At 47.4% G+C, this 12,405-nt stretch overlaps 2 protein-coding genes across 5 annotated transcripts in view; one reads left to right on the forward strand and one right to left on the reverse strand.

Annotated features, from left to right (window-relative positions):
- LOC113216405 (chymotrypsin-2-like) overlaps nt 1-2,187 on the reverse strand; it is a 2,987-nt gene extending 800 nt beyond the window's left edge. Inside the window, exons 1-6 of one of the 3 annotated variants that reach the window (XM_052277606.1) lie at nt 1,767-2,187; nt 1,511-1,599; nt 1,355-1,427; nt 1,117-1,222; nt 627-880; nt 391-541 (exon numbers count right to left, since the gene is read on the reverse strand). In XM_052277606.1, the coding sequence (XP_052133566.1) occupies nt 536-541; nt 627-880; nt 1,117-1,222; nt 1,355-1,427; nt 1,511-1,599; nt 1,767-1,988 (750 nt within the window). In that variant the 5' untranslated portion in view covers nt 1,989-2,187 and the 3' untranslated portion in view covers nt 391-535. Of the gene's footprint in view, nt 1-390; nt 542-626; nt 881-1,103; nt 1,252-1,354; nt 1,428-1,510; nt 1,694-1,766 lie in introns of those variants that run through there. The other 2 variants (XM_052277605.1, XR_008012335.1) reach the window with 2 other exon arrangements.
- Nucleotides 2,188-4,453: 2,266 nt separating this feature from the next.
- LOC113216399 (atrial natriuretic peptide-converting enzyme-like) overlaps nt 4,454-12,405 on the forward strand; it is a 29,682-nt gene continuing 21,730 nt past the window's right edge. Inside the window, exons 1-10 of one of the 2 annotated variants that reach the window (XM_026436144.2) lie at nt 4,454-4,569; nt 5,850-6,122; nt 6,471-6,708; nt 6,925-7,167; nt 7,638-7,804; nt 7,908-8,109; nt 10,026-10,160; nt 10,251-10,535; nt 10,916-11,077; nt 11,354-11,475. In XM_026436144.2, the coding sequence (XP_026291929.1) occupies nt 4,552-4,569; nt 5,850-6,122; nt 6,471-6,708; nt 6,925-7,167; nt 7,638-7,804; nt 7,908-8,109; nt 10,026-10,160; nt 10,251-10,535; nt 10,916-11,077; nt 11,354-11,475 (1,845 nt within the window). In that variant the 5' untranslated portion in view covers nt 4,454-4,551. Of the gene's footprint in view, nt 4,684-5,849; nt 6,123-6,470; nt 6,709-6,924; nt 7,168-7,637; nt 7,805-7,907; nt 8,110-10,025; nt 10,161-10,250; nt 10,536-10,915; nt 11,078-11,353; nt 11,476-12,405 lie in introns of both variants that reach the window. The other variant, XM_052277574.1, reaches the window with a different exon arrangement.

A 12,405-nucleotide genomic window follows, 5' to 3' on the forward strand; every position in this document is an offset into this window, starting at 1 on the left:
ACTTAAACTTACTTACACTTAACATACATATAACTATACATGAGTAATGTAAGGTGTCATTGCTTTTACTCTCGATTAAGAAATATTAAAGAGAAACAGAAGAAAGCTCATATACGTATTGGGCTGGGCCTGCTAGGCGGGGTCGTGAGGCGGCGTACGTCGCCCGCCGCCGTCGCGTCAGCCACGCCACCCCGCCACGCCACGCGTTTGTAGCGCTGCTGAGGCGAGCCGAGTTCCGAGCCGAGCCCCGAGCGGAGCCCGAGCCCCGAGCGGAGCCCGAGCCCCGAGCCGAGTCGGCCGCGCTAGCGCTGGCAGCCCCCCTCCCTTCTACCACTGGAGCCCCCGCACCGCACCGCCACCCACCCCCTCCCTTTCCCCACAAGTGTAAATACGGAAATATAACAGACTGGAATAGAATAATTCTTGAAAAGGTATCATCTGCTTTCACGATCCGTTTCTGGTCGGAACTTTTTTTATGTGATAGCCTATAGTATATTTGTTGTGTACCCTCCAAAGTAGAGGCAGCACCTCATACCTAAACCTGAGAAAATAAAATTGTCCACTTTCTCACTGTCGTAAACTAAGGTGAAATGCAGACATCGTAACGCAGACGTCTTTCATCTCACCGAGCAAGTGCCGTGGCCTTGGGTGCCTTTGCCTTTGTAGTCGTACACGTCCGTGCAGAACTGGGTGTGCGCTGAGGGCCCGTCGAGGAAGCGACACTTGCCGGGCTGCGAGACGGGAAGCCTCGCCCACTTGAGCTTCGGGTTCTGGTAGCCATCGGTGCGGGTGGCGCCCCAGCCGCTAATCTTCCCCCACAGGCCGTGGTGCTTGTCCCGTGCCTCCTCCGTGGTGGGGAGGCGCACCGGCTGGATCAGCTCTGCAGTGCAAGGTGTCTGGCCGTGAGCAAATGCATCAGATAAAAGGACGTCTTCTGCAACAGGCTTCACGGAGAAAAAATACTTTGGCTGCTGTAACTTAAATGGTGTTCAGCCTGTATCCTGAGTCAAAACCATAGAACGTTCTATCGCGCTCGCTAGAACGTTCCCCTGGTCTATAATTGTCACGTCGCACGCTCCTTGTTTATCTGTAGAGTCGGGCACCTTGTTCACGCACTGTTGTACTTCACTGGCCGCTGCAGCTTCACCAGCCCAATGTCGTGGTGAATGTACTTGTCGTTGGGACGGAAACTCTCGTGGGAGATAATCTGGCTGGCCTTTATCTGCAACCACCATCGGACTACCTCCACTACTAAACCAAAACAAAAGACACGAAACCAACATAATATTTTATGTTGTATATGTTGTTTTTTCCAGATTTCAAGTAAAGCGCACGCCTCTGAACCTGGTCTCACCTGCATTCGTCCGTCTTCCTTGACGTCCAACCTGTTTGTGCCCAATTTAACCGTTACCTTGTCCTTCGTCTTCCTACAATTGAAATATAGCACACCGACTATTGGCAATAACCTTAGCATACTCAAATTATAGTATGGAGTCCACGCTATACAAACCCCGTTAGGCAATGGGCTGCTGTCAGTACCCATTGCTGCGAGATGAGTGAGCCTCCGCAGCAGTTGAGGCGTCCAAAGCATACTCCGGCCTGCACACAGGGACGTTTCAGGTCTTCTGTTTTCCCAGCACACTATTGATGCCCCAGAAAACTGTGGAACCCTCGGGTGGCAGACCGTGTTGTCCTGGGCGGAGTTCTCGACTGAGTCCAGCGCCGCCGCGTGGCCCTGTCATTGTCTGGCGCACATCGTTACTCACCTGGTGGGGGAACTGCCCGCGGTACGCCTCACGCCCCCTCGTGATGCGCTTGTCAGCGTGCCATGCCTGCTGGCTGCCGCCCTGGTCCTCGTCGCCTCGGACACGGTCACTCCCCTGCCCAGACCAGTCTACCCCCCTCGCCTGGTTCTGGTCCGCCTCGGCAGGAGTCTGGGCGGTGACTGCGAGCAGGGTGGCCAGGGCCGCGACGGCTGCCCACAGCATGCCGCGCGGTATCGTGTCGCGGCTCGAGTGGCGGCGGCGGCGCCCGAGCTGCGTACAGCTGAAACAACTCCGTGTTTGGGGGAGGAGGGGAAACTTTTAGGAACCTCCATAGTTCGAGGGAAACTCCTTACATTGAAATGACTTCTTCCTAAAAATGAATCAATCGGGAATGTTTTTATGTCGAGATGTCCGAATCTGGTGACAGCGCCGCAGACCAAGGTGGATGGGCACCAGGCGAGTCGCAGCGGAACAGTTTCTGTTCGGGCGATCTGGTGAAGCATGTTACGCGAGCCTGATGTACGTCTCCCTTGTAGTGTCTTGAGCAAAATCGGAAACGGACAGGGAGAAGATTATAAACAAGTGATAAAGCGAAGCCGAAAACACGGGATTGGAATGTTGGCAAGTACATGGCAATGAGTAAAGGAAATTACAAAAACGTCTACTTTAACGGCTGGCGCAAATAAAAGCAAGACCTCTGATAACAACCAGTCTATTTTATGCTCCAACGACTTCTCCTCACCTTTACCTGGACGATAATAAGGAGCTAAGTGGCAGGGGCGTAGTACTAAGTGTTTAAGGCGTCAGGTGGCATTCAAGTAGTACAACAATGGTGGTAAAAGGTGCAAAAAAAGTTTAATTTCAAGCGGTATTGGAGGGGTAGTAGAGTGAACCTGAAGTAGTCATGGACGGGCATTCAAGAAAAGCGGACATGTTTAGTTAAGTGTGCATCAGAGTAGAACAGCAGTGTTATTCTAGAGTAACACTAAAGTGACAAGTTAGCTCTCGCTGTTGATCAGCCCACAATGTCACATCAAGGGTGGCGTTCAGACAAGTCCGACTCGCGTCGCCTCTGCAACCACGGTCAATCGCAGTCATTTTATTTTATAAGACGACGCACTAGTCCTTGGAAGTGTACACACTAAATGTATTTGTATGTTTTCGTGCAACCGTTCGCACTAAGTTCAACCTGCGTTTCGTTTCGTACAAATTTGGCACAAGTACATGATTTTCCACGAATGAATACACAAAAGTGTTCAAATCAACGCCAAAATGTGTGCAAAAAATTCGATTACTCAAATTCGTACAAATAATAAAAAAAACAAGTCCAAGTGTGTAGTTATGATGGGTCATTCATCCTGCAAACTAGACGTGACATGCGGCTCATCATATAGCTTGCTCTTTCGATATGTCACTTTGCTTTCCATTAACAATTTTTTCCATGGTGTTTTAAGTCTATGATAGACATTCCATACAGCTTTCCAAAGCCCATTTTCTCTAAGATAATTTATGGTCCTCTATGCTGAACGTTTGGCCGTTTGGATGGATAGTTGGTCTTTCAACTCGTATAACCGAAACGAAACACCACAAAAACAAGAACCACACTGCCATGCAAAAATCGGTAAGACGATATAGCTATTCAAGAGCTGAAGCAAGATTCAAAATCAAGGATACAAATTTCGAAACCATTTTCGTTAAATATCTCCTAAAATTATCGGAATGTGTTGATTTTGTACCAGATATTTTTCGCTTAACGGTTAGCTTACAATTAGGTGCACTGACTTCTCTCTCAACAGTTTGTTAAAGTTAGAGGTGCCCGGTGCCCTGGCCAAATATCTGAGGAAAACCGTTGATGTTTTTTCGTCATTTCCACTGCACCCAGAAAATTGATTCGTGATTTGAGGCAAATATCCGCTTGTTTTCGCTATTTCTTGGTTTAATGTAGCAAATTTTCTTGAATGAAGGAAGAAGTTTCTTCTTATTAAGAAATCAAAATTGAATCAAGACAATCTTCTAAAAAAAAACAATCAAAGAATGCTATTTTGGAGGTGTGGAAAACTCCCTCTAGCGCACAAACGGCTAGAGATTAGAGCCAAACAGAAGAAATGTTGTCTCTTCGGGTTCTTTCCATTACAAGGGAAAGTTTTCGAGTGATTCAGTCAGATTTCAACGATGACACATTTATTGCTTGATCGCTATCTTTGCATGCTTTTTCCCAACAGTATAGGTTTACTAGTGAAGGCGGGAATACTGATCTATGAATAGACGGTTCACGCCCTGCGCGTTTCGAGAAGAAGTAGGGAAATCAAGACCGGAACCAGTATGCAAAGTCCGCTTATTTTCCATATCTATCTGAACAGTTTCATTTTGAAGGCCACAAAAAAGTCCATGTAACAGGGCACGCGAAAATTTTTCACGGATGAACTAGTTTTGACCGTAATTTCTGAACTGTTTCCGGTGACGATTTCCTTACTTTTTCTTGAAATGGGGACAGTGGGAACCGTCTATTGAATTTTGAAAGGAAGCGAGAACTTATCGAGGCAATAAGTGGCGTGATCTATGGCTGCGAATTTCACTCGGCCACTATTTTTTGGCGTGTTACTCAGACGCTTGCCTTGGCACGGGTCTTTCCTTCTCGAACCAGTCCTGCCTGAGGCCCCTCCCTCCCCACCCCACCTCCTGTCCGCTCCATCGCGGCGTTCCTCTCCAGTCAGGCAGCTGAGCGAGCGCAACGAGTCCAGCCGTGACCATCACAGCACTCGGCTGTGTGCCGTCACTCACTGCGATGGTGTACCTGCGGCAGGTAACGCAGCGCCGGAAACTTTGTTCAACTTACAGTGTAACGGTTTGAAACGTTCGGTAGTTATACTTGATGCTACATTCCAAGTACGAGGCGACCACTAAAAATTAGGATCGCGTATGTGCCATACATTGTAATTTGCCATTTTACAAAACTAGGCTCACCTGTATAACTTCCCTTCAAGATCCAACTCTCGCTCGTCATTCGATCTCAAAGTTGAAATCGAGTGCTCTCACATTTACAATCCTGAATATTGTTGTTGAACGATTTCATCCGCGGAAAATTTTCACGTACCCTGTCTGACAATTTTCCACCGTGAGCAGCCATTATGGGCTGGGTTTTATTAGATTGCAATGCACGGTCCCGTCTGTTCGTATTGAAGAGTTAAGAAAACCAGTCCCGGACAAGTTCTGAAACAACTGCTAAAACCAGTGCAGATGAACCTTGACAGTTACAAGAGGACTACTTGCGGTCACTTTAGAGCATTTATGTCAAACTGTACCCACTGAGAAAATTGTCGTAGATTTACGAGAAAATTGTCCATGTTGTGCCATAAAATTACAATTTGAAATTGTAAATTAACAAACACGACGTATCGACTTGGAACTGATCGACTGTCACAAAGTCTGTCACAAATGTACAACATATTTCGTTTAAAAAATGACAATAAAATGTAGCAAGTAAAATGAGAAAGCGATGTCGGCGAAATTTTCGTACACTGTTGGAGTAATTTGACGAAAAATGTCCTGTTAATTTTTCTACAAAAACTCTTCGTTATTATAAAGTAGCGAATTCATTTGTAAAATAACGAACAGTTTGTAACTCGATCGTTATCATAAAAGAACGGTCCAGGACGCAAAAATTATTGAAACAAATACACTAACATCCTAATTAATTGGCAGTATTAAATCGTGGTACTACGACAAGTTTGTTTTATACTGTTACGAACAGTTCGAAACTGTAATTGACGCATAATGCTCGTTATTATCGTGAAATGACGAAATTCTTAGAGAGTGTTTCACTCGTTTCAGTTCGAATTTTATGACTTCTTCTCAAAACGCACAGAGCATCATTAAAATAAAAAAAGAGAGACGTTATAAAGTAGGCGAGAGCTTTCAAAGCATTTTGGCTGCTCTTTTATTCAAAGCATTTGCTAGTCCTCCGTGAGCCGTAAGCAAATGGTTTGTAAGCTAGAAAGGAAATAAACTTTATAAGACACAAAGAAAAAGTTTTGTAATGCAAAGTAAATGCTTCTCTCTGTGGTGTGTTTGGGTTTGTTATAGTGTACCCTGGTGCTCCTGCTTGCGGTCCTCACTCGCGTTGCCACTGGCTCCCCCTGCGAGGCGGGGCGGTTCAAGTGCGGGGAGCGGTGCATCGCCAACGAGTTTGTGTGCGACGGCCAGGCGGACTGCGACGACAGCTCGGACGAGGAGGGCTGCCAGACCTGCAGCCGCAGGGCGCTCCGCTGCAACGGCGGCCTCTGCTTGCACCGCGGCGCGCGCTGCAACGGGAGGCCGGACTGCATCGGTGGAACAGATGAGGTCGACTGCCCGGAGGTACAGAGCACATCTTATCGGTACTCCTGCCAACAGCGCCTTGGCTGTGGGGACTGCAACAAAAGTATTCCAGCAGAGACGTGAAAGTCTTTCGATGGTTGGAGGCAGGAGGGTACAGACGTCTTCGTGCTGACAATCTTGGAGGGAGACCTCCTGGCCGCCCCCCTTGAGCACGGTTGAGTCCATGCGGCAGCCGACGAACAGATATTAGAATTTTATTTCGAGGGTCGGCTTTTATCGACCGGCGATGTTTTTGAAAGTAAATTCGATGCCAAATGGTTTGTAGTAGATTGCTGTTGTGAAAGATTAATCAAATGGGAATGTATTGCCCGGTATCCTTTGCTCTAGAAAAGTGCCCTTCAACGGTACACTTGCTACGGCAACAGGACGCTAGACTTGGAGTACCACTGCGATGGCTACAACACCTGCGACGACGGTGATGAGTATCACTGCAACTCGTGCCAGGGCGGGGCCTTCCACTGCGGGCAGGACTGCCCGCTCAGCTTCAAGTGCGTCAAGCCGAGCACAGTGTGCGACGGTGTCTCGGAGTATCCCTTCACCCACGAAGAAGACGGCTGTGCACCAGGTACTAATATAACTTCCACACTGTATAGGACTCTTGCCATTCAGATGCTCCTCAGTCACGTAAACTATTTGATTACATTGTTCGCAATATTTTTGTCAAGCTCCCGTGAATTAAAGTCGGAAACGCCAACCAGTTTACAGTGCAAAGTCGAATGGATTTTGTTAGTGTGTGTAGTTTAGGCAGTTTAGGCCTTTCTCGTCTGGTTCGATGTCCCAGATGGACCGGGCAGCATGAGCTTGCTGGAGATGGCAGCTCGCCTGCAAGTCAACTCAGTGGTGAGGCGCGGCCGCGACTGGCAGTGGGGCGACTCGGACGGGTCGGGCCTTGGAGTTGTCCTCTCGCCCATCGACCTGGACGGCTGGGTCAGCGTTAACTGGACCAGCTCTGGGAAAGTGCATCGCGTGCGCATGGGTAACGATACCAAGTACGACCTCAGCATAGTGGTTGCCGAGAAAAAGGGTAAGTGCTCAAAGAGTCTCTCTGTACCCTTTGCAGAAACTATAGGTCCAAGCGTAGACTGTAATTGTAAATAACGATTGTAGAATGCTTTTTTGAATCGTTTTAATATTTCTTTAGTAAATTACTTATTAATGTGTCCTTAACCTAGTTTACATACACAGGGTGTTTTCTATATATCCGAATTGGAATATCCTCATAGGCGAGTTGTGAGTTGCATTCTACCCATATAGGTTTCAGAATTTTCCTTTGCACCAATGTCGGATAAGTACTATGCGTGGATATAGTGGTCAAAAGGAATAATGCAATGTTTCAACAGCCAGTACTCAAGCAGAAATAGAGAACTCCGTAAATGCATGAAGCGACAACCCCCCTCCCCTTTCCCCCCCTTACGGGCCCGGTTAAAAGATGGCGTAAAATACACTTGAGCAGGGGTCCCTTACAGCACAATAAGTGCAGTTTCATGGCCTCAGATTGCCCAGCAGACCGCTTCGCATGCGACGAGGGTCGCTGCATTCACCGGGACTTTGTCTGTGACGGGCTGCCAACCTGCGCCGATAAAACAGACGAGATGGAGTGCCGTTGGTGCAGCCCCAGAGCCTTTCAGTGCGCACCCGGGGGTCAGTGCCTGCATCAGAAGGTATCGTATCGCAAGCAGCAGTTTATCAAAAAATAGGGCCCAGGCTGATCTTTAAAAATGCACTTCCTTGCTCAAGGGGCTCTCCGCCGTGCTCTCTCTGTAGCTCCTCTGCGACGGGATCAACGACTGTCCGTACGGCCGGGACGAGGAGAACTGCGAAGAGCGCATCGTCCCGCGCCAGAAGCGCTTCCTGTGCAACGCCGGGCCAAGCATCGTCCCGGAGAAATTGGTCTGCGACGGCCAGATGGACTGCATAGACGGCGAGGACGAGGCCCACTGCGAGCGTCACTGGTGGAGGCAGCACGGTGAGAGGAACTGTCTGAGAGATTGAAGTCGCACTGTTGTGGCTGTGGTGTTCAGTCAGGGAATAACTGCTCACTGTAGGTAGGTATCCAACCACGTGTATTGGGCCGCTAGAAAATACACGGCTCAAACGTTCCACTCTGAAACAGTGGCTTGCCTTGTCCTGTCGGCCAGGCTCGAGCCCTCCCCGCACGGGGGGTAAATCCCTTACGCTAGCACAAATCCATACCTCCGCTCACTCTGACCGACAGTGGGGCGCTTATATTCAAAACCGTGTGTTTTGACTGTGTTAGTAGAATTGGCCACAACAGCCGAGCCGTTTGGGAATCAAGTCGTCCCCGACTCTACATAACTGAAGCAAAATCAGTTAGTTTAAAATGCAAAGGGCAAACTTAATGAAGAAAACAATTTACCTTATGAGGAAAGGTGGAGGTAAACTTACATCTTGGTGGTTACATCGAATTACGCTTGAAGGTTACATACTAAGTTCTTTATAAAAAATACCCTAATGATTTTCATACTTCAATTCTAAAGCTCACATTTAGGTAGTATTTCATTACTTCTCATTACTTAATACTTAACGCCCTTATCTACTTCTTTCTGATGACCACGATGTAGGGCGTATTCGCTGCAGAAGGTGGCAGCGGATCTCGTCTTCATAAGGCAGTGTCTGCCAACTGCCGTGCTGTGGCGGTCACGGCAAGTACAGCGTCAAGGTCAAGAAATCTGGTGCCATCTTTCGCGCGCTCTGGAAAATAGAGAGCCGCCATCGGAGTTTTCTACATCGTGCTCATGGCAGAATCATCCCCCCTCCCCATTTTTTACATACTGGATTTTTTCCCTCCGCAAGCCAAAATGAGAACATAAGAACATAGGGCAAGAGAAAAAGCTGCCTAACATAATAGACCATTCCGCTGAGCTGAAAAAGAAGAAGAGAAGGAAGAAGCAAAGGTATCGTTTTAGGGCTGAAAAGGCCGATTTGTGAGTGATTTGTCATACCCTTTTGGGGGGGTGAGGGTCTGAGGATAGAGTCTTTACCGGGGGTGTAAGTCTTAGGCCCTCAGGTGGGTATGCACTGTCGGGTTCGCGGAGTCACAAGTCAGTAGGTACATGGTCCGGGTCACGTTCACTTGGGCTACTCACACTAACACTTCCTAGCGGCCTACTCGGTTGCGCTGACGCGGCTTCGCGGGGCGAGACTGCTGACGAGCATAACGGCGTGCCGACCACTGTACTAGGCGAACTGTCTAGCTCGGCTACCTGGCGGCGTATTTAATGTACTGGACCACGCCTTGCGCGTGCTTATCCGTCGCGACCCGTGCCGATAACTTCGGCGCCTTCTCCCTTCTATCGCACGCACTACCGGATAAGGCCGGAAGTGCTGCGGGGTCAGCGAGGTGTATGGACGCCAGGTGAGCGCGGGCCGGGAGCGGTCCGGGACGATCACCGAGGTGATCGCATGCCGTCCGCGGGGCGGTCGAAGACCGCTGAGTACGGCGGTACGCTGTTAGATTTGTTGTCGTAAAAATATCACATTTGCTCTAGAAAATAATTTTGAACATGTAAGAGTTGTAAAATGCTGTGTTAGAGGGTCCATAGTGTCCCAAAAAATGTTTTTGCTTCTTCCTTCTCTTCTTCTTTTTCGGCTTAGCGTTATGGTCTATTAACAGGAGAGTTTTTTACAAAGTTCGAGCAATAAACAGTTTTGTATTTCTACGTTTTACGAGCTTGGTATTTGCGCTAAAATCTTGAATTTTTCTGATTGTTGTCACCCTTATCCGACTGAAAGTTTTCCCGAAAGGCTTCTTAAACTCGTCCGAGAATGGTCCCAAAATAATTGGTATTCGTCTGGCACCGTCTGAATAATTAGTGGTCACTACTCAGAATTTTCTACTGTGATTTCGTCCCATCCACCCAGAATCGAGTGGAGCATTCGCTGGGTGTCAAGGCGGTGCGCTGTACTGCAAAGAAAAGAGATGCCTGAATCCAGGTCTAGTCTGCGACGGAGTCTACGACTGTGCTGATGGGGAAGATGAGCAGGACTGCGCATCAGGTATATCTGTTTGGATTGGCGACGGGCATCTCGACAACACTTTAGAGATACTGGTGTTGTCTGATCTGGATGATGTTTTTTGCTTTATAGCTGGTGCCCTCAAACTGCGAGGTCCCGAGGCTGCAGCCCGCATGAAGATCGGCTCTCTCGTAGTTCACAGCAATGACAGCTGGTCAAGTCCCTATAGCAAAGATATGGCGCCAGGGCCAAAAGGAATCGTCAGGTCACAAGTCAACAAACTCGGCGAAGTTTTAGTCTTTTGGCCTACCTTAAACAAGACTACAAAGGAGTACATGGCGCATACCGATTGGGACAGCCAAATATACAAGTTCTACTACGATCTGCACGTTTTGACGAAAGAGTCAAAAGAACAGAGTGAGTAATGCCATTCTTGGCACCCTGGCAAAGTAGATCTTTAAAATTAAAAGCTTAAGTTACTGGCTTTTGTGTGTGCCTTCGCTTACAGGAATCAGAAAGATTTCAATTTAAAGGTCATTACTATGCGTCTGTGTGGTAGGGTTCAGAGCTCAAGTAACTGAACTGGGAAGGGCGTTGATGGGTATAGAAAACGAAGTGGGATTTATGTGAGCTAATCAAAAATTTCAAGGAGTTCGATGTTGGCACCAAAAATTATTTCGAGAGCTCACTTTGCTAATATTTCACAAATACTGAAACACACGCTGCATCCATCATCCACACAGTTTTTCTGTGGCTTGATGTTTAAGCTATCTTTTGTTATTTGGTTTCGTTTGCAGGCTGCGGGATTGCGGCAAGAGCGGATGGCCCTCTGGTGTTTAGCGAGACACTGGCTCCTCTCGGAACCTTCCCGTGGCACGCTGGGATATATCTGAAGAAGGGTTTGACTTACACTGGCATATGCGGTGGTTCGCTTATCACATCTACCGTCGTTCTCTCAGGTGAGTAAAAGCAAGCATTTAAAGTGTAGATGAGAAGAAATCATTTACACAGAGAGCTTAAAGAGGTACAAGACGCTAGGTGGGTCGGTGTGTAATGCATCCGTGGTCTCCCGCTACAACGGCTCCTCGATATCTGTTGGGTGCAAGAGACATGCGGATTAAAAAAATTCACGCACAATGACCTGTTACTTGTCAAAATAAACTGTTTACCATTCAAATAAAAAGCTTACACGAAACGTATTGATGCATAGTGTGGTTATTGTTTGCTTGCCTTAGCCGCCCATTGCGTAGCCAAAAGATACAACGAGAAAGAAGTGTCTCCTGATCAGCTCGCCGTGGCTTTAGGGAAGTTCCGCAGCGGTTGGGACGATGAAAAGAAAGGCGTTCATAAGAGTGACGTAAGTTCAGCCTCCTATATTAGGGGGTAGCAACAGCAACCATTCTCAGACACCTGCTTGTTCTTATCCAAGACCATACAGAGCCACTTGGTACATCTATAATGTATTCAAATAAACTACGTTTTGACTTAACTACTTTGACTTAACTACGTTTTGACGATGTGACGGACAACCCAAGAAAGCATCCCAGGAAAGCTGAAATGATGAAGAATGCGGGGAAGAAGAAAACAGACATCGCTATGCATTAACATGCATGCATCCTTCTGCATTACAGCTTTACCGGAATGCTTTGTTAAGTCAAGGTAGACGTACGCCAGAACACGTCTTGCGTAACAGGCTTCTCTCACGAAACACTCACGCTGCGACGCGCCTGGCATACAGTTACCTTGTTGAGTAGTGGAAAAACGGAAGCGAACCGGCTAGTGCACAGGAAACCCATGTTGTACGTGATTTATTTTGTGGAGGTGCTCGTAATCTGGCTAAAAACGATTAGTTTTGTTTTTATCATTTTTTCGATTTCCGACCTAGTACTACGACGTTTTATGCCAGCTTTAAATTTTTTCACTTATTTTTGTCACAAAGACGTAGCTTCATGAAGGAAGACGGGGCCAGACGGACAAAATTTTGGTCCGAAGGAATCTGCTTATTTGGCCAATTGCCCCTTATAACGACAAAAAATATTTCCCGTGAGAACATCTTTGGGGCCGTTTGTTTTTAATTTTCCGAAGGGTCCATGGACCTTTTCGAAAGTAGCTGAGGTTAGATACAGTTTTGAGCCTGCAACTTTTTCTTTCTGAACTGTTCGAAATTTCTGACTTTGCAGCGTTACAACGGACGAGTTCTTCCTTTGCGCTACTAAGACAGAATTTGCTGTTAGGGTTCCATTAGAATCCCGTGTGGAATGGATCCGGATAAAAATCGGGTAAATTT

This window comes from Frankliniella occidentalis, unplaced genomic scaffold (assembly GCF_000697945.3).
Source record: "Frankliniella occidentalis isolate FOCC.00 unplaced genomic scaffold, Focc_3.1 Scaffold11, whole genome shotgun sequence".
NCBI lineage: Eukaryota > Metazoa > Arthropoda > Insecta > Thysanoptera > Thripidae > Frankliniella > Frankliniella occidentalis.